The 22,216-nt window shown below is 42.5% G+C and overlaps 1 protein-coding gene across 1 annotated transcript in view; it reads right to left on the bottom strand.

The window, feature by feature from the left end:
- Positions 1-21,940, bottom strand: part of MAPK11 (mitogen-activated protein kinase 11) — a 53,028-nt gene extending 31,088 nt beyond the window's left edge. The window contains exon 1 of the mRNA XM_081957221.1: positions 21,701-21,940. Within this exon, the coding sequence (XP_081813347.1) occupies positions 21,701-21,813 (113 nt within the window). The 5' untranslated portion in view covers positions 21,814-21,940. The remainder of the gene's footprint in view (positions 1-21,700) is intronic.
- Positions 21,941-22,216: the final 276 nt, after the last annotated feature.

The raw sequence follows: 22,216 nt of genomic DNA, 5'->3' as shown, positions 1-22,216 counted from the left end.
TGGTTGATACGGGTTGCTACCAGCATTCTAGGTATCAACCAAGTATCTTCTTAAAATATATGATGTTCCGAGTAGCGTAGTTTTTTACAGTTCCGCTGGTGTTATTGCAGGTAGCTGCAATTTGTTGATGTATCTTATAAAATTCTTGGACATGGTACCAAGTGCCTCGATGACAATGGGTATCACGGTTACATCTTTCATCCATAGCCGTGTAGTTTCAAATTATTATTATTAAATTTTGGCATGAATACCAACTCTATCACTGACAAAATTATTGGCCAGTACCCATTGGATATCTCCTACTGATCAATTTTAAAGTTGCCCTTTCATGTTTTTCATTTTAGGACCAGCATCCTGGTTCCATCACAGCTCAAGGGGAATCCACCTCTGTTCTGCAGGTTCAACTTCTCCCAAAACATTCCCCAGTGTCTTGTGAATTTAAATCTCTCTGTAGCATTCCTTAAAAGTGTTATCTTAGCACAGCGATGGCGAACCTTTTTTGGCTTGCGTGCCACAAGTGGGGGGAGCGCAGGGGGGTCGTGTGCGGGCGTGCCGCACCCATAATGCAATGCACGACCCTCCCAGTGGGCATGCGCGCATAACACGCGACCCCCCATTTTTACATGCTTTTTTCGCTCTCCCCAGGCTCCAGAGGCTTTATAGGAGCCTGGGGAGGGCGAAAAGAGCCTCCCCCGCCCCCCGGAGGGTTCAGGGACCGGCCGGAGGCTTCCCTGAAGGCTTCGGAACACTTAAAACGACCCTCCGAGCAAACTGGACTTCCGGTTTGCTCGGAGGGTGGTTTTAAGTGTTCCGAAGGCTTCAGGGACCGTCCGGAGGCTTCCCTGATGCCTTCGGAGCACTTAAAACCACCCTCCGAGCGCCTCGCATGCCCTGACAAATGGCTCCGCGTGCCACTTGTGGCACGCGTGCCATAGGTTCGCCATCACTGTCTTAGCAGTTCTATACTATGACCTGCTACTTAACTCCTAGATCAGGACTGTCAAACCCGCGTTGTCACATGACATATTGGGACTTTTTTCCTCTTCGCTAAACCAGGCTGGGGTATGGCCACCACTTGAGGCATCTGAGCCGCAAATTTAACAGCCCCGATCTAGATAGACAGACTGATAAATAGGTAAATAAATTGATTTTTGTCAGTGATTAGACAAAACAAAACATATACAAACTAAAATAAATTTTTATTTTTCTGTTCTCAGGAAGGGAATGGACCACAAGCACTATCTCTCCACCAGGACGATCTAAAGTTGATTGAGATAGCACAGGATACCTGCAAACTTTGTAGCAGATAGGCAACTCAGCATGCCACCTATCCATCTGTCATAAACACTCATCATCTTTATGTAACTTACCACCATGAGAAAGTTATATAAACATCAGGAAACCACAACATGGAAAAAAACAAGGTAAAACAGATTAGCTCTAAGATGGCAAAAGAATATAATAACAATATCCTGATAGCAAAACCCTAAAGGATCTGTAGGCTCTAGCAATAAAAATTTAGGAACACAGTGAAAAGAAATGGGATCCAAATTTAATATAAAGACAATAAAGAGGCAGACCTTCTGGGAAGGAAGGTATGTAAATGGTTGATAGCTTCTGCCCTTTGGGGTCAACTATCAACAGTGAAGGAAAAAGCAGTCAAGGGATATATTTCAGATTAGTACTTGGTAAAGCAGCCATGAAGTTCTTGGAGTTATTGAGATTCTATGATGTGCCTGTACCTACAAAGATCCCAACAGTGCAAGCCATGGTATTCCCCATGACATTCCATGGAAGCAAAAATTGGACTTCGAAGAAAGAAGGCAGAAGAGTATTGATGCTTTTGAATTTTGATGTTGGAAAAGTCTGAGAATACCATGGCAGCTAAGAAAACAAATGAATGGATTATCGAACAAGTCAAGCCTGAGTTCTCACTTGGGGCACAAATGACTGGCTCAGACATCCTACTTCGACATGTCACGTGAAGATCGGGTTCTATGAGAAAAGTTCTAATATTGGGAAAAGTGGAAGGAAAGAGATGTGGATGAAAAGGATGAAAGTCATGGACTCAGTTACAATGGAACTGAGTGCACTATTGGAAGACCTGAAAGATCAGGTTAGGGATTCATTGTCATGGAGAAACTCTACGTGGTCACTGGGAGCCAAAAGTGACTTGGCGGCACATAACCACTCACTCAAAGTTGACTTAACTCCTTATGCAGGAAGGGACCATCACTTGAATGTAGCCAGCGGATTCAGTTCAGAACCAGAGAAACCTTAATTCATATAGGGCCATGATGGCGAACCTATGGCACCTGAGCCCTCTCTGCGGGCACACCAGCGGTTGCCCCAGCCTAGCTCCACTGCGCGTGCGCCTTCTGCCAGCCAGATGGTCTTTGGGTCTCTGCTGCACATGCCCGAGGGTGCGGTGCATGTGAGGGGTGTGCATGTGCATGCACAGGGGGGCAGTGAGCATTCATTTTGGGGCCTCGCGCAGCGCCCCTGCACCCCATTGTGCAGCATTCAGGCCCAAAATGGGGCGCAGGGGGCCTCACACCAACCTGGAAGCCAAAAATGGGTGAGGGGGCATATGTGGTAGGGGGGGGGCTCGCATTGCCTTTTGGGTTTTCGAGCATGTGCACTCAGCACCTAAAAGATCAACCATCACTGATATAGGGGCATCAGCAACTCTTAATAAATGTTCTGCCAGGTTAATCTTTCAGGAACAAAATACTTAATGAAAAAACTGAACTGTTCCCAGATTCTCCTGTTCAGATTGCATTTTCCCAAAATAGTCTTGAATATCTGAATTAAAGCTAAAACGTTTCCAATATATGAACTAGTTATGCTTTCTTTTGGGGCAAGGGAACTATCCCAAGTTTTGTCTTTAATTATTTTGTAACAGCAACTTTTGATACACAGCAAAGTTTTATGTTTTTTATAATAACCATCCAAGGATTATTCCCAAGTGATACCTCTTTTCTATCTAGAGCCGAAGGATCGAAAGGGGGAGTAGTGAGCTCCCTCCCATATTTGGGCATACCGGGGGTTGTAACACAAATACATACCAATTTCCCTGGCTCAGCTGATAAGGAGGAGAGCCTGTGGCTTAGTGGCTAATATAACTGCCTAATATGTAATACAACCCTGGTTCGAATCCCAGTAAGGGTATGGCTAGCTGATGAGAGCTAAATAGCTTGAAATGGATCTATACTAGTCTCCCTTTATTTATTTATCAGCACAAATACAACACAAATATAAAAAGGCAACATTAAAAATAAAAATATGGTTTTCTGCCTGGATGGTCTTCTGTGATGAGCCGAATGACAGAAAGAGGGAGTAGTGAGCTCCCTCCCATATTTGGGCACACCAGGGGTTTTAACACAAATATATACCTATTTCCCTGGCTCCGCTGATAAAGAGGAGAGCGTGTGGCTTAGTGGCTAATATAACTGCCTAATATGTAATACAGCCCTGGTTCGAATCCCAGTAAGGGTATGGCTAGCTGATGAGAGCTAAATAGCTTGAAATGGATCTATACTAGTCTCCCTTTATTTATCAGCACAAATACAACACACACACACACACACACACACGTGTGTGTGTGTAGGTATATGTATATATGTATGTATTTGTGTTTTAAGGATATGGCTAGCTTGAAATAGATCTATACTAGTCTCCCTTTATTTATTTATCAGCACAAATACAACACACACACACACATATATATCAAATGCTAATTACGCCTGCCAAATATTGATATGCTGCAATGTAATCCTCTAATGTACCTCATTAATTAAAATCTACCAATTTACAATGCTATAAAATTTTTCTCCAGGCGCCACTGGCAGTAAACAAGCTTTCACAATAAATGCACAAGGCTTTGATCATTTAAGTTAACCTTGGGTGATTCTTACTTCTTTCAAACAGTAATAGCCACTGTCATCAACCAGAAGCAAAACAATCAAGAATACAAATATTGGTCCTGTGCATATTTGCTCCATTTAAGCATGACAGGTCATTTAAGTAACCTGTCGTGCTTAGAACTCAACTGATATTTCACAATTTGAACATTTAAAGTTCTTTTTCTAAAATATATGTTGCTAACCTACCTAGTAAAGCCTTTGTAAGTGTTGGACATTGAGATTTAATGAAGCATTGCATTGAGTAATTGATCCTGCTGTAGAAATCCAGGAATTCTATGCTGGAAAGTATATAGGATTGCATGCAGGTGAGTGAGTGTGCTGCAAAAAAAAGAAATAGGTAGTTCCTTTGTATCAGCATGCTCAGATTCCCAGTAGATGCAAAGTAACAACTTTTCTTAACAAGAGAGAAACATAGTGAGCTGATGAATCTTTCCATATTTGTTTTAGGCGAGATAAAACATACATGCATGCATGCATGCGTGTGCGCATGCACATACGGATGGAGGGAGAGACAGAGACAGAGAGAAAGGGAAACAGAAAGTATTTAATATCCAAAATGTTGGCACTCAAGCGTAGTCCCAATCATCCTGAAAGCCTTTAAAAAAATCATTTTGATTGTTCATTACAAACTCTGGAAATCTTTCCCACTATCTTACTCTAGATTTCATAAGGCTAAGTGCTTCCTGGTCAAACCCTTTTGAGTTCAGTTAGAACAACAGACTTCCGGTTGACGTCGCGGCTTGAATATATAGGTATGAATTTAAGGTTTTTGGATTATTGGACAAAAAAGGAACAAAATGAAACTAAACGAGATGCTCCACCAGCAAGAAATGAATGGAATTTGGGAAGAAACGGCATCAATAACTCAAGAGTATTAAGGATACTATGACAAGAAGCTACAAGGAGATTATGAATAAAATGCAGAGCGTAGATGAAGAGCTGGAAAATATAACCCAAAGGACAAGCGACCAAGACATTCAGGAAAAGGAGGAGCCAATTGAAAGAGTAGATGAAAAAACAGAACAAACCAATAAACAAAATGAGATGACAAGAAGGAGATGAAAATAAAAATAATAATGACTGATGATACATGCTGAGCAAAGAGTATTTTAATGGAATTAAAAGAGGAACTAGAGTTGCAGGAAGGCTTTTTTGGACGAGAGATAGGGCAAGAGTATATATTTTGAAAATTAGACAATGGACTAGGACAGAGAAGGGGGAAATGTTTAAAATGACATTTTAAACATGGGAAGCAGATGGAAATAAAGATCCAAGAGAGGAATATGGGAGGCAAGCTAAGAAGCGAACAATTAAAGTTTTATTTAAGGGACAAGTGGGCAAGGGACGATGGATAGAAAGGGAATATTTTTAAATATAATAGTGGCATAATTAAATGCTAGAATAGGGATGGAAACTAGAAAAAGGGGGATTAATGGAATACACATTTTTATATAATAAGGTGAAGTAATAACAAGAGGGGAAATCGGAATTGAACAATAGCAGTATTAAGCATGTTTGAATAATATGGTGATTGGCATAAAAATAACATGTTGAAATATTGAATAATTAAATAATGGTAGATTATAACTTAACATAAATATGTGTATTATTATTAGAACCTTATAAGCCTGTTAAATGTAACAAATATGATTACTAATATTTTATTTGTAGTAAAAGGAATGACACTCAGAATATGGTGATTAGCATAAAAATAACATGTTGAAATATTGAATAATTAAATGATGGTAGATTATAACAACATAAATATGTGTATTATTATTAAAAACCATATATGTCTTTTAAATGTAACAAATATGATTACTAAAAGTTGGCTTTTCAAGCAAGCCGGCCTGGCCTGTTAATTTTATCTCATTTTTAAATGTTATTGTCCTATTAATTGGGTTTGTTTTTTGGATATGTATCTAATTTCTTTTTAACTTTCGCGATATGTGTTTTTTAATGTTGTACGCCGCCCGGAGTCCTTTGGAAGAAGGGCGGCATATAAATCCAATAAAACAAACAAACAAACAAAACAACTAATATTTTATTTGTAGTAAAAGGAATGACACTCAGAATATGATTGGCATAAAAATAATATGTTGAAATACCAAATAACTAAATAATGAAAGATTATAATTCAACCAAAATATGTGTACTATTACCAGAACTATATAACTATATATGTCAACTATAGTAAATATGAATATTATTTTATTTGTACTAAAATGTAAGATACTCAGGTGGCATACTTTTGACGCATTGCTATGTTTGTAAAAATAATAAAAATTAAAAAACTTTAAAAAATAAAATAATAATTTTAAAAAAACCAGAGATTAAAGGTAAGCTTCCAGGGATAGTCTTCAGTGTAGAGCACTGAATTCTCAAAGAATTATGTCAGTAACAAGTTTGTGCAAGTAGCAGTCATGCATACCCAAAAATGGAGCATGTTCACACATGCTCACATGCTGCTAGTGCAAGTGGGAATGCGCATGCCCCATTGCCCACCACTTCTGTGGCCCGGTTCTGAACAGCTCAAGGCCCAGTAGTGGGACGCAGCCCGAGGGTTGGGACTCCTGCCATACAGAAATGCAACAAAATTCTGGTTAGTTTGTTGTTATATGGAAAGCTTTTGCTATATTTTTGTACTGGTAACCCCTTCCCTAGTTTGATTTTCAGAAGCATGTCTTTGAATTGAAAGCATGTGAGAGAGAGAGAAAAAATGAAGAATTTGAAGCAATTGAGTGGAACTAGTTAAAAGTGAGTGCTTTATTTGTTGAAGTTATTTCCATGAAAGTCTTTTTTGCACAGTTCTGCATTCCAAACACTATTTTCAAATTTTCTCCTCCCAAACCCTCTTCCTCTATTTATGCCCCTGAGGGATTATAAAACATTTTGCTGATTCCAATGTGAATTATGTTACTGAGCATAATAAAACTCCTTGTGCACAGTCCTAGGGATGAAACCAACGAATGGGGCTTTACTACGGAAAGTCTTATCGGGCATCACGTAGCTTGATCACAGCAAGCTTGATCATGGCAAGCTAGAAAACTCAAAAGTTTTACTAAGTTCTGTAGAATTCATCACCTAATTACAGAGCTATCTTTAATAAAGATTTAATGATAAAAAAACCAACTATTCAGTTCGTTAATTAATAATCCCAACTATCTTTTGTTTTTGAAAATATCAGCATGTAATAGCACTAAAGTGACCCTGTCTTAGTTCAGAAGTTAAGCCATGTTGCACCTACTTAATACTTGTAAGGGAGACTTATCAAGATGAAGTAGCAATAGCACTTAGACTTATATACTGCTTTAAAGTGCTTTACAGCCCTCTCTAAGCATTTTACAGAGTCAGCATATTGCTCCAACAATCTGGGTCCTTATTTTACTGACCTTGGAAGGAAGGAAGACTGAGTCAATTTGTAGATTGGGAAATTGAAAAAAAAAAAAACCACTTTGTGGAAAAAGACAAAAGCAAGCCACTTCCCAGAAAAACTATGTGGATACATGCCAGGGTTTCAAAATTTTTAGCAAGGGGTTCTCTGCCCGGTTGCTGGGTAGGCATGGACATGTTGGGCATGGCCTAGTCGTCTCCTGCACATGGCAGGGGGGGGCATTTTTGCCCTTCCCGGTCTTCGGAGGCTTTCCTTGAGCCTCCAGGAGGACGAAAACAGCCTCCCCAGGCCCTCTAGAGGCCGGAAAAGGCCTTCCCAAACTTCCAGTAGGCCCATTTTTTGCCCGCCCTGAGTCTCCATGCGTGACCTGGGCTTACCTGCATCCAAAATGGGCCACATGTGGACTCCCGGGATGGGAGGGGTGGGTGTGGCCAGCCAGGAGTGAGATTTGGCGGTTCTCTGAACTGCCCATAATCTTAGAGGTTCTCCCAAACCTCTGTGAACCCCCAGCAGCTCACCCCGGATACATCCACAACTTCAGCTTTGTGTTTGAGAGCTGAACTCCACAGAATTTAGTGAAACTTTGAGTTTTCCAGCTGATCATGATCAAACTACATTATACCTGCTAAGACTTTCCATAGTAAAGCCCCATTCATTGGTTTCATCCACAAAGCTCTGCACAACATAATTCACATTGAAGTCAAGCTTGTCTAAACCAAATCAAAACAAAATCTTTACTATTTATTTTGGAAACTACTTCTTCATCCATCTAGTTTCATTAGAGAAGACCGATCCCATGCTCCAGTTCAAAATGTTACTAGCACATCCCCACAACTAAATATCCAAGGAAATATTAGTTCAGACATTGCATACAAGTTTACCAGCAGAATTTTAAGGACTGGTCACATAATATATACCTATCAAGAAAGTTAAATGATTATGAAAACCAAACAACTTTCCTGTATGACAAGCTAAATAGGAAAAAAAGCTTGGCAAAAACTTAGTCTATCTCTCTGTATTGCAAGCTGCCCTGATTCTTCCCATATGCCATTACCATGGCCTGATTCCTTGGCTTTAATAAGGGCTTGGGTGTGACATGCCTCTAGACACAGATCATCTCCTATTATTTTGCTCTTGTCCTAGTTCTAAGAGGAAATACAAGCCAAGATTGGGAATATCACTATTGCTTCTGCCGGAAGATTCCTCTTTTCTTGGAAAATAAATAGTAGCTACACCCATTCTCCATGAGGCATACTCAGTTGTGCAGAACAAAAGGGAGAAAAGGTAAGGTTAGCAAAGTCTGTGCAATCCAGAAGGATTTCAGTGGTATTCTTCAATTCATACCCTCCAATTAGGGGGGTTGTGGCCCAGCATCTAGATCTGGGATGGCGAACCTATGGCACGCATGCCACAGGCGGCATGCGGAGCCATTTGTCAGGGCACATGAGGCACCAGATGAATTTGCCATTTTTCAAGCCATTTTTCACCCTCCCAAGGCTCCAGAGGCTTTACAGGAGCCTGGGGAGGGCGAAAAGAGCCTAACCCCTCCCCCGGAGGCTTCATGAGCTTCCCTGAAGCCTCCAGAGCATTTAAAACGACACTCCGACTAAACTGGAAGTGACTTCCAGTTTGCTCAGACCGTCGTTTTGAGCGCTCCAGAGGCTTCAGCGATCTTAAGCGACCTTCAGGAGGCTTCCCGGAAGCCTCCGGAGCGCTCAAAATGACGCTCTGAGCAAACCGGAAGTCACTTCCGGTTTGCTCGGAGCATCGTTTTGAGTGCTCCGGAGGCTACAGGGAAGCCTCCTGAAGGTCACTGAAGCCTCCGGAGGGGCAGGGGAAGCTGTTTTCGCCCTCCCCAAGCTCCTATAAAGCCTCTGGAGCCTGGGGAGGGCGAAAAGAGCATGAAAAAAATGGGGGTCACGCCTGTAGTGCACACATGCATTGCATTATGGGTGCTGCACACCTGCGCACGCCCCCCTTGCGCTCCCCCACTTACGGCACGCAAGCCAAAAAAGGTTTGCCATCACTGATCTAGATAATACAATGTTGTAGGAAGCTACAAAGTAGTAACAGATGTGCTCAACTGCAATTTGTAAACATGTGATTGTAATGCTATGATTCATCGGTTCAAAGCCAAATACACACATACACATACACAAATCAGACCTTAGAATTGTTTTTATGGCTTGACAGTTGTTACATTTAGGCAATTCTTTGTTTCACAGAAACTTGCAATAGTTTTTTTTAACTCACAAGGAACCCTTGCAGTTAAATCTTTGGTTGCTAACAAGAAAGAAAGTACATTTTTGTGCATCCCAAGAACTCTCTAAAATGGAAACGGAGAATTTGCTGACGTGAAGGACAGATAACAAACACATTCTTTGTACTGAAACTCGAGCTAAAATACTATGTTATTCAAGCTCTATGCTGGAATTTACAAATATGTTTCTGTATCTTAAGAAATGCAAAGTTTCGATGTCACATTAGGACATTTGTTTATCTGATACGGATTGTGAGGAAGTGGTATTTTCCTATAATACCCATGTAGCATACTAGATTTTTTTCAAAGATAAATGTGAAAATATAGAGTTTTTTTTTTAAAAAAAATGTTTTTATGTTTTGTTATTGTATATGAGAAATCTGTGGGGAACTAAATAATTCTTATGTTTTACATAAATTAGTTCTGAACCTGAAAATCAGAAATAGGTTGTTAACTGAGACCAGCAATTTTCCATCTTTGGTTCTGAATGTGGTCCTTCCTCCTTGGACAGCACAAGTTCGTAAGAGGTTCTTGGACTAACAGTTCCTATTCAAAATAATGTATCTTGTGTACCTATTGAAACCATTACTGAATTATAGCAAGCCTGCTCTTGTCACTCATGCCATGTCATCTCTCAATTGGATTATTGCAATCCACTGTATAGGAAACTGCTCCTGGAGACCATCAAGTTACAGCTGCTTCAGAATACAGCAACTCAATCAGTTTTGGGTGCCCATTATTGCAAGAATGGCTGGCTGTTAGTTGGCTTTCAGGTGCAATTCGAGATGCCAGTTATAACTTTAAACCCCTCCATGGCTCAGAAACTGGATACCTTCAAGACCACCTTCACCCAAAGGTCTCTGCCTACCCATTAAGTTTAGGAGGGAGAACACTTTTGCAATTCCATTTCTGAAGGAGCAATATATTTAGGGGGTCACAAGGATCCCTAAAATGCCTTCTGCATTGCCTCTCCTCTTCTTTGGAGAAAACTCCATCCCAGGTTAGATAAAGCACCAATCCTGGAATCATTTAGAGAAGCTGCTAAGATCTGGCTTTGTCAGAAGCCTTTAGGATTGCTATAATGAAGGGTTCCCACCCTGCAATATTTGATTCAGAGGTGGTATTTAGCAGGTTCTGACCAGATCTGGAGAACCGGTAGTGGAAATTTTGAGTAGTTCAGAGAACTGGTAAATACCACCTCTGACTGGCCCCGCTCCCATCTATTCTCTGCTTCCCAAGTCCCAGCTGATCCAGAGGAAAAGGGGATTTTGCAGTAACCTTCCCCTGGAGTGGGGAGGGACTGGATATTTTACAGTATCCTTCCCCTGCCATGCCCACCAAGCCATGCCACACCCACCAAGCCATGCCACACCCACCAAACCACGCCCACAGAACCAGTAGTAAAATTTTATGAATCCCACCACTGATGTGATTGCTTTGTAATGAAGAATGATATTCTTCAGTGTGAAGATTAGAATGCTGTCCTTTCTTTTCTTTTCCCACTACTATGAAGTTTTCACAGAGGGTTATTCACAACAAACAAAGTGAAAGATAATCAATGATCTTTTATACCCAATCATTAGTCCCTTCCAAGGTAGTTAACACATACACAGCACAACACGCTATCCCCCATTTGAAAAAATGGCAACAAAGTCTGGAGATGAGTTAACACTTCCCAGGTAATTGTACAATCCCTAATTGCAAAAAGGATTCTATCTGAGTTCAAAGGGTATCCAAAGATACAACCAAGGGTCAGTCACTAATCATATCTGAACCACATGTAAGCCATGAACTTGTTACACTAATTAGCAACAACATTATATTAACCTCAATCAAACATTGCATACATGCTGTTCAGAAACTGCATGAACGTGTATTAAAATTATTAAAGCTGGGAACAAATTATTATTGATGGGAACAAATTTGTTACTGATCAATGAATTTTATCAAAGAAGTTGCTTGAGCTACCAGAACCTTTAATCTGAAATTAAATGACAGAGAAGTTAGGGACTAGAAATCTGATGGATTGCCAATGATAGGGAATATTATTTTTTGTCATCTTACAGAAGAGAGATACAAATTACCATTCATTCAATGCTACAATGGCACTGAAAAATATGACTTCCAACCAGTCCTCACACTTATATTTCAGTCATATGATTGTGATCTAGGCACTTGGCAAGAACTCATTGCAGTGTCCTGTTAATACTTTTATCTCCATTTCCAGCTGGCTTCCGCTGAGCAAAATCAATAAGGAAGTCTGAATTGAAGTTTGCAAATTGCAGTCATATGCCTCACTTAACAATCCACAGCAAAAGCAGGTTATAAAATTGGGTGTTTTCATATGATACCTCATTTAATGACCATAAAGGTAAAGGTTCCCCTCCCACATATGTTCTAGTCGTTCCTGACTCTACGGGGCGGTGCTCATCTCTGTTTCAAAGCCGAAGAGCCAGCGCTGTCAGAAGATATCTCCGTGGTCATGTGGCCAGCATGATTAAATGCCAAAGGCACAGGGAACGCTATTACCTTCCCAGCAAAGGTGGTTCCTATTTTTCTACTTGCATTTTTACGTGCAAGTAGAAACTGCTAGGTTGGCAGAATCAGGGACAAGTAACAGGACCTCACTCTGTTACGTGGCTAGGGATTTGAACCGCTGAACTACCGGCCTTTCTGATCGACAAGCTCAGCATCTTAGCCACTGAGCCACCACATCCCTTTTTTAATGACCATACCATTTAACAATATAAGTTCAGGACCCAAATGTGGCTGTAAGGGAAGGACTACCTTCATAAATCCCCCTGCGTCCTTGCAGAAACCATGAGAAACCCAAACTTCACATCTAAAGTAAGATATGAATCCAGTTTCTAACCCAGTATTTTCAGTCTAAGACCTTGAATCTGTCTTTTTCACTTTGGTTTTGTCCATATTTGCAGACATCATCTGGATTGTGGCAACCAATACTGACTTTAAATGAATATGTTTGAATTTTAATATCGCTACACAAATCCATTGAAATTTACTGAATATGAGAGTTTCAAATTCAAAAACAGCCATGCCTGGTATGATGGTTATGGTGCTGGACTAGGAGCAGGGAGATGTAGATTCTAGTCCTCTGTTAAGTATGGAAATTGCCCTTGAGCTAGTCATTTCTTTTCAGTCCAAATCAGTATCAACTGATAAACAAGCCAAACCCCCCCCCCCTCATCCATTGATCAGCTTCACTACAAAAACTAACTAAGTGCACTGCAAAAATAAATGGACTCTGTAAACGTGCAGAATAGATGCTAAGAAAAATGATACCATTCCCTCTCAAGTGATGTGCATTAGGCATAAAATGGCAGAATAAACCTGAATTAGCAATATGGAAACTAGAAGAGGGAGTGCAAGCTAGAAACCTTTGAAAGCAATAATTGCTCCAAGAACAAAAGTCATGGGAAGATGAAATTTACCCACAGAGAAATACAGTACAACAGTGCATGCTTTTGATAACAGAAAAGTCTGAATCCCCAATTGGCTGCATCAAACAGCAATCCTTCTATGTGCAACTGAGAATCAAATATATTCAAAATCATTCGATGAAGAGTTGAATGTAAATAGAAAGTTTGCATAACTTCTGAGCATCCTAGTTCAAAAGAAAGTATTTTCCTACAGCATGAGGAGCCTCCTAAGGAAGAATGGAAAGACTTATCTGTGAACAACCCAAATTATGGACAATAGAATGGTTCAATTAAGAGATCATAAATAATCTATTGTTGCAAGGAAGGCTTCAGTTTTGTAAAAGTTTGTAGTGTAGCTTATAGTTTATAGCTTATGGGTTCTGCATTTTATTTCAAATGAGTACAGGTAGTTCTTGACTTACAATCACAATGGAGTCCAAAATTTATGTTGCTAAGTGATACATTTGTTAAATAAATTTGGCCCCATTTTACAACCTTTCTTGCCACAGTTGTTAAGTGAATCATTGCAGTTGCTCAGTTAGTAACATGGTTTTTAAGAGAATCTGGCTTCCCTATTGATTTTGCTTGCCAGGTTATTAAAGGTAATCACATGACTCCGGGACATTGCAACCGTCATAAAAACGAGTCACTTGCCAAGTGTCTGAATTTTGATCACATGGCCATGAGGATGCTGCAATGGTCGTAAGTCACTTTATTCAGTTCTGCTTTAACTCTGAAAAAGTTACTAAATGAATTGTTGTAAGTCGAGGACTGCCTTGTATTGTTTCAAGTGATAGTTTGGCCTGTTTTTGTATGAGCCGTCTCTCTTATAAATCACTTTTGCCAGGATCTGCATGTTGTACAAACATTACTACTACTACTACTACTACTACTACTACTACTACTACTAATAATAATAATAATAATAATAATAATATTTAATGCTTCTAGACCGCCCCCTCTCCCGAAAGGGACTCGGGGCGGTGTACAGTTCATACAAAATATAACAAGATACAATAAAATTAAATATGTACAGTTGACAATTGACATGGAGGAGGTTAAAAAGCAGTTAAAAGAACTGTACAAAGCAGATATAAAATAAATTCAAACCCCTAAAAACAAATACAGTAAATTAAAAAAAACCTAAAATAACCAGATATAATACATTTGCCAGGAGGGACAGTTGAATTATGCCAGGCCTGCTAATCGGAACAGGTGGGTCTTCAGTTTTTGCCGGAAGGAGCGGAGGTCAGAAGTAGTTCTAATGTCGGGGGGGGGAGGTCATTCCAGAGGGTTGGGCCCATCACAGAGAAGGCCCTACTCCTTGGTGTCGCCCGCTGGCATTGCCTAGTGGACGGCACCAGGAGAAGTCCCTCCCTGTGTGAGCGTATTGGCCGCAGGGATGTATGTGGGAGGATGCGATCCCGCAAGTAACTAGGTCCCGTGCCATGGAGCGCTTTAAAGATGGTAATCAGCACCTTGAAACGCACCCGGAAAACCACAGGCAGCCAGTGCAGCTCGCGCAGGAGAGGTGTTACGTGGGAGTACCTCGTACTCCCCATCACAGCCCGCGCGGCTGCGTTCTGAACTAACTGCAGTCTCCGGGCGCGTCCCAAGGGCAGCCCCATGTAGAGAGCGTTGCAGTAATCCAGGCGGGACGTCACCAGCGCATGAGTGACCGTGCGTAGGGCATCCCGGTCCAGTAGGGGGCGCAATTGGCGCACCAGGCAAACCTGGTGGAGCGCCCCCCTTGCCACGGCTGCCACATGGTCATCCATTGACAGCCGGGCATCAAGGAGGACGCCCAAATTGCGCGCCCGTTCCACAGGGGGCAATTGTTCGCCCCCTATGGCCAGCGATGGAATCAGCTGGCTGAACCGAGGTGCCGGTAGCCACAGCCACTCAGTCTTGGAGGGGTTGAGTTTAAGTCTGTTGTCCCCCATCCAGACCCCGACGGCCTCCAAACACCGGGACATCACTTCGACAGCCTCGTTGGGGTGGTTTGGAGTTGAAATATACAGCTGAGTATCATCAGCGTAGAAGTGATACTCAACCCCAAAACCACGGATGATCTCACCCAGCGGCTTCACATATGTGTTGAACAGGAGAGGCGAGAGGACCGACCCCTGTGGCACTCCACAAGTGAGTGGCCTCGGGGTCGACCTCTGTCCCCCTGTCAACACACATTGCCTCCGGTCGGAGAGGTAGGAGCCGAACCACCGCAAAACGGTACCTCCGACTCCTATCCCCTCCAACCGGCGCAATAGGATACCATGGTCGATGGTATCAAAAGCCGCCGAGAGGTCTAATAGGACCAGGATAGAGGAACAACCTCTATCTCTGGCCCTCCAGAGATAATCAACCAACGCGACCAAGGCTGTCTCTGTGCTGTGCCCGGGTCGGAAGCCGGACTGGCGTGAGTCTAGATACTCGGATTCGTCAAGGTGTCGTGGAAACTGCTGCGCCACCACATTCTCAACAACCTTCGCTAGAAACGGAAGGTTGGAGACTGGACGATAATTAGCTAGCTCCATTGGGTCGAGTGAAGGCCTCTTAAGTAAGGGCCTCACCACCGCCTCTTTCAAGGCGGTTGGTAAGGATCCCTCACCCAATGAGGCATTCACCAGGCCCAGAAGCCAGCCTCGGGTCACCTCCCAAGATGCCAGTACCAACCAGGAGGGACACGGGTCCATTAAACATGTGGTGGGTCGCAGCCGTCCACGCAACCTATCTAAATCCTCGGGGGCAACAGAATCAAACTCCTCCCAGGATGGTCTCACAAGACTCGCTGTTGGCGGCCCGTCTGGTCCACTGAGTGGGGCCCATCCGCTCCGGATCTGAGCGACTTTGTCCTGCAGATATTCCCCAAATTCCCCTGCTCTGCCCTGTAAGGGTGCCCCCTGTGTCCTCTGTGACAAGAGGGAGCGGGTCACCCTAAACAGGGCGGCAGGGCGGTTATCCGCGGACGCAATAAGGGTGGCACAATATCTACGTTTGGCCGCCCCTAATGCCACAAGGTAGGTCCGCAAGTAGGATCTTACCTGTGTCAAGTTAGCAACCTGGGACAAGCAAACTAATCAGCAAACTAACCTAAAATAGCCAATGTAGGACAGAAAACAGTAATTATTCTTACCATTTTTACTGGTAGAATCTAAAGCAATTGTTGGAATAATTCTACATATTGATACATTGCTACACTAGCTTCTCAGAAATTAAACTGTGCAATGACTCTGCAAAAACCACTGGCAAAAGTGGAAAGGAAGAAAAAAAATCGATGTTTGGACAGTCTACCTGAAAATACACTTTATTTTCTTATGATCGTATAGCATTTCTTCTAACACTGTCCAAAGTAATTTCAAAAAGCGCCCAAAGCTGCAGATCACTCAATAGTATTGGATATGAATAAATGTGCTTAAGAAATTTGTGATCATAATGAGATCATTTTCTAAGTGGTTGATATGTAAACAAAGGGAACCATGCCTCATTAACACTGTTTTGTGGGGTTCAAAGGTTCAATTGGTACGAAGGAGACACATCAATTGCCTTTCCTAGCGAGCTAGTCTCAGATAAGGTGAACTCAACTGAGTTAAATCTAAATATGGAGTACCAAGACGAAGATAAGATATCCTTCTTCTCTAGTCCATATCAGACCAGAGGTGGTATTCAGCAGGTTCTGACCAGTTCTGGAGAATCGGCAGCGAAAATTTTGAGTAGTTTGGAGAACCAGTAAATACCACCTCTGACTGGCCCCACCCCGATCTATTCTCTGCCTCTCGAGTCCCAGCTGATCAGGAGGGAATGGGGATTTTGCTGTAACCTTCCCCTGGAGTGGGGTGGGAATGGACATTTTACAGTATCCTTCCGCGGCCACCATGCCACGCCCATGCCCACCAAGCCACGCCCACAAAACTGGTAGTAAAAAAATTTGAATCCCACCACTGTATCAGAGTGGCAGTTAGAATATCATGTCCAGTTCCGGAAATCCCATTTTGAGAAAGACATCGACAAACTGGAGCATGTCCAGAAAAGAGCATTCAGGATGATAAAAAAGGCTCCAATCCAATCCAGATTTCTCAATCCAGAGGAAAGAAAATTCATTTTCACCTCTGAGGATGATGTGTCTCCCCTACACTTTGTGATCTACACTCTGAATATGTTCTTGTATTCTTCCAATTTCCTCACCTCTTACCTAGGTTAAAGCTCAAATATTCAGGAGTTATTTGCACAATTTTAAAAATGCCCAAGCTGGCTTTGGAATGATTTTTATGGATTATTTAATTTGCCAAGGCCTAAAGAGAGGATTCTCTGACATAAAGTATAGTGGCTTTGTGATTCATCTTCATAGTAAGAATATGCATATGGTTATTTCTTTGTCTTCTGAAATCCATTTATACATCCTACCTCTTAAAAGAGAGATGAGCTCGGTGGGGACTTCAAGCAGAGCCTTTTGTATAGTCACACTTACTAATGAACTTTTATCTTGGATAGTTCAGGATCTCTCTCTCCCCCAACAGGCCTTGAAACAGCCAGTAAAGTTGTATGTATGTGTGCGCGTGTGTGTGTATCAATTATTTTTACTATTACATAGTTACATTTCTCAGAAATAATGTATCTCTAGTTTCACACCTCCACTGATTAATCAATTAAGACACAAGCTGTTCATTGCTAAAAGTCTGGTTTTTTTTGCCTGAAAGACAGAAAATGCAGATGCCATTTGAATGAATAATGGCATTTACTACCACATATTGGTAAAAAACCAATGTCTATGGCTTTCCCAGTTGCAATGTATGGCTGTGAAAGAAAGGCTGAGTGCCAAAGAGTTGAGGCCTTTGAACTATGGCGCTGGAGAAGACTCGTGCGAGTCCCTTGGACTGCAAGGCGATCAAACTGGTCAGTCCTAGAGATCAACCATGACTGCTCTTTAGAAGGCCAGATCCTGAAGATGAAACTCAAATACTTTGGCCACCTAATGAGAAGGAAGGACTCACGGGAAAAGAGCCTAATGCTGGGAAAGACTGAAGGCAAAAGAAGAAGGGAACGACAGAGAATGGGGTGACTGGATGGAGTCACTGAAGCAGTAGGTGAGAGCTTAAATGGACTCCAGAGGATGGTATAAAAGAGGAAGGCCTGGAGGAATGTTGTCCATGGGGTCGCGATGGATTGGACATGACTTTGCAATTAACAACAACCACCACCATACTACAAGACAGCCAGACCTTTCAGCTTTCACCATCTTCTTATTCATCTGATCAAATTATTCTTTTACTTGAAACTCCTTGAAAATCACTCTGATTTAATTCATTAGATGCCTATCCTTCCTGCCTTCTAAGAGTGTGTGGTAGCACAAAGGCCATTCTCTCCTTCAATCTTCCACACAATCATAACCATTCAAGGAAGTCTGGTTTGAAAAGTAACGGTTGGTCCAAAGTTTCCCAGTGAGCCTCATATATAGGTGGATTTGAACCTGCCTTTCTCAGGTCTAGTCCAACTCCTTAAGTTTACATCATATTAACTCTCAGTGATTGGCCATGTTGCATACTAGAATGTAGTATAGAGGAAGCATTTACAAGGGTATTTAACACACAAAAGATCCCATTAACCCCCAAGTGAAAAAGTTTGCCTGACTGATTGAACAATGGCTAAAGATCTCCTTGCACTTAATCTCAATTCTTGATGACTACAGGGATACCATTCTAGCAAGTTTCTTAAAAAGAATGCAGAAGTTTGCTATTGCCTTGTCAGCAAATATATCAACAGAGTGACTTGAATAATCTCAGCAACAGTTATATCAAAATCAACACTTGGCTGTTACGGAGTACACTTCAATCCTCAGTAAAGTTCATAAAAGCTTAATAAACATAAAAGAGAGCTAAATGGCTATGGAGATATTCGGTCATCCAGGTCATGGTTGTCCCAAAGGTGCTTTTCAAAAGGCACTTTATACAATACAATACAATACAATAGTAGAGTTGGAAGGGACCTTGGAGGTCTTCAAGTCTAACCCCACTTTGTTTTTCCTTGAAGATGTTTCGTTTCTCATCCAAGAATGAGAAGTGAAATGCCTTCAAGAAAAAAACAAAACCCAGTTGCCTTTTGAAAAAAGAATCTTTGGGTAAAAGAGAGCTACTACATCTTTTATAGTCTGATCTATCCAGTCCATGTTTCCAAAATGGTCAGCCAAATTCTCTGGGAATTTCTGAAGCAAGACATAAATATACCCTTGGGTCATTTTACTTGGCCTTCCTGCCTTTGAACATGAAAGATCCAGAGCAAACAGCGATAAACTAATTTTCCAACAATGTTCTATTTGTCTTCTAAAACTAACTTGGCTCATAGCAATCAATACATCCTGTGACAAATTCCAAATATTTGTAATAAAATCTTGTGATCTGTCTTTACACGGCTGCTGCCCAATTTATACGAGACAAAATTCTGCCTAGTCAGGTCATTCATCATATTTATGTTTTCATTATATTTATAAATCCCTATATAAACTATACATATTATACAAAGTGAACTCTTACCACTATCCATTCAAAATAACTCTTCTGGATAACTACAGGATTTTCATTAGGGTACATCTAAAACTACTTTTTTCTCTTTAGCACCCAATATCTCTCTTTGTACTTTACTGCACTGAATCTTGCTTGCAGTGCTGCTAGTCATACATCCAACTTAAAAAGATTAAATGTCTGCAGTTTTTGGCCAGCTGCTTAAACTTCACTTTAGAATTATTTGGTGACATTCAGAAACTTGGCTACCTTGCTGCTCAGGACAACTACACACATATTTTAATAAGTTAAATAGCACCAGCTCTAATATAAATTCCTTTCACATTGAAAACTTGTTCCATTTATTCCCAAACTCCATTTATTTCTGACTGCACAAAAGAAAACAAACAAAGCTTAAGTTATGCTTTTTTTCTTACAATGCATGTATATTCTTTCTTTCTTCTATTAGCCACCCCATCACATGCCTTGGTTTAGTTTCCCCCAACTGATTTCTCATCTAGAGATTTGTTTAAACATGGCCTTTTAGCCTGAGGCCTAATTATACAAACACTAATAACATAAACCTTGATGCATAATTTTTAATTACTTGAATAACAGTCAACCCAAAGGAACAGAACACTATACGTAGCAAACATGTGATATACAGAGGAGAAAGATAACAATTGTTTGAAATATGATCTTGCTCAATTCTCTATACAGGGCATTTCATTAGGGCTGGTGCATCACATCAAAAATATTGCTAGCAGGTTCTAAAACAGCACTTCAGATTTGATCCCAATAGCTGCAGGAAGAAAAGCATCCCCCAACTAAAGTCCTATTCCCGGTTGCAGTTCAGTGCAGAAAGAGGGAAGGTCTTTAAAAATAGCCTGGGGAAACCTCTTTCAGTAGCTGGCATGGTCTGGGGTTACCCTTAGCAACCTGGGAAGAATTCCAGGCTGAATTGCATTGTGAGAGCCCTGTCTCTGCTCCAAAGCCCAGTGGGGGCAGGGAAGAGACAGGAATCTGAACACAAACCCACTGGGTTGCACAATTCAGAGCAACAAGCAAGAAAAACAAAGCTCACTACACCGCACACCTTTTTGCACACCACCCATACACACTCAAGCTCTGCTTACACCTGCTCCAAACAAAAGATGGTCAACTCTGCCTGAAAAAGGTCCCGAGACTTTATTAAAAGCCCAGCCCTGCTCCATCTGCCTCATTACTTGCAATTCTTTTTCAAGAGCATTTCCAGCGCCTCTTTTGAGTCTCCCAAAATAAATTATTTTTATCTACGCTAAGCAGGATCAAGTTCCATGCATTGATACCCACTTACCCCCCCTTCCAAATATTTCCCTCCCACCCCCCTTTTTGGCCTATTGCTTCCTGCAAGCCATCAGCCACAGAATAAACACTTATTGTGAAGTCAAAGGCTCCACCAAGCAAACCAGGCGTCCTTCTATGGCACATTATCTAGGCCTGCAATTCAGGATGCTGCATGGCTCCTTCTCTCCACGCAAACTCCCCGCCTGCCTTAACTGTAACCCACTTGCCGGTGTGTACAAGTCGGTGAACCACACCACTAAACGAAGGGCTTGGGGGGGGGGGGGTCGCAAAGCCTACCCCCACCCTTCCTCTCCCCCAAACGCACCCAGGCGCGCAATCTCTCCCTCCCTCGCACGCGCCCACACTCAAACACATGCAGCCCAGGCAAAATGAAAACTCAAGCTTGGCCTATTGTGTGAACTTAAGCACCAGGTTCTACGTGACCTCCGTCCCCCCCGACGCGTTATTTTTAAACGCAAGTCGGGCTTCCTACCTGCCGGTGGCGACGGCCTCCCCCAGCACCCCCCCCAGCCCCTGTCCATTATATTCCACGCCGGCAACCGGGGTCTCTTCAGATGCCACCGGAGCCTTGCGCGGCTGTGGGTGTTCCCCATTGTGCGCGTCCTCGATCTCCACACACTCCCAGCACAAGGAAGGCTGTGTGTTTGTGTGTGTGTGTGTGTGTGTTTCTAGCGAGTTCAGCTGTTCCGCATTGTTAGTTCCTAAATGCAGGGGCCGGGGGTTGTTACTCCAAGCCTTCACTTGGGGATCCTCCTGCCTCCGCCTCCCGCCCCGGATAGAGATGCCCGAAAGCGCATCCCGGCACCTGCCCTGCTGCCTCCCCCCCCCGTCCGGCACCTTACCACACGGAGCCGTAGGCCCCCGAGCCCACGGGGGTCAAGTGCTGATAGCGCTGGGGGACCTCCCACACTGTCTTGTTCAATTCCTGCTTATAGAAGCCGCCTCGCTCAGACATTTTCCGGAGCCGGCAGCGGCAGCGGCGGCGACTGAGTTACAGCTGGAAGTGGAAGAGCAAAACTGAGCCGGTGGGGAGGAGACCGGGGGAGGGGAAGGGATGGGAGGAGGCCAACAGACGTCGCTGAGGAGATGGAGGAGGAGGAGGGAGCGAAAGGAGGTGAATGGGGCGGCTGAACAGAGTAAGAAGAGGAGAAGCCGGGAGATGGATTTCCCGTTTCCGATCTGAATCCTGGCCATTGGTCGAGCTGAGCAGCCTCACTGCCCGGCCTTGGTCGTTAAAAGAAAAGGGGTTGCTCCATGCAACGCTACTTTGCTTCCCCCCCCTCAAGCCGGCTCTTCTTTCCACGTGTTTCCGACTCCAATTCCATCGTTCTCTCTCCCCAGCACATCCAAGACTCAGA

The sequence above is a fragment of the Natrix helvetica genome (genome assembly GCF_964273705.1).
Source record: "Natrix helvetica genome assembly, chromosome: 6".
NCBI lineage: Eukaryota > Metazoa > Chordata > Lepidosauria > Squamata > Natricidae > Natrix > Natrix helvetica.
The sequence above is the reverse complement of the archived record's forward strand: the minus strand, read 5'-3'. Positions and strand labels throughout refer to the sequence as shown.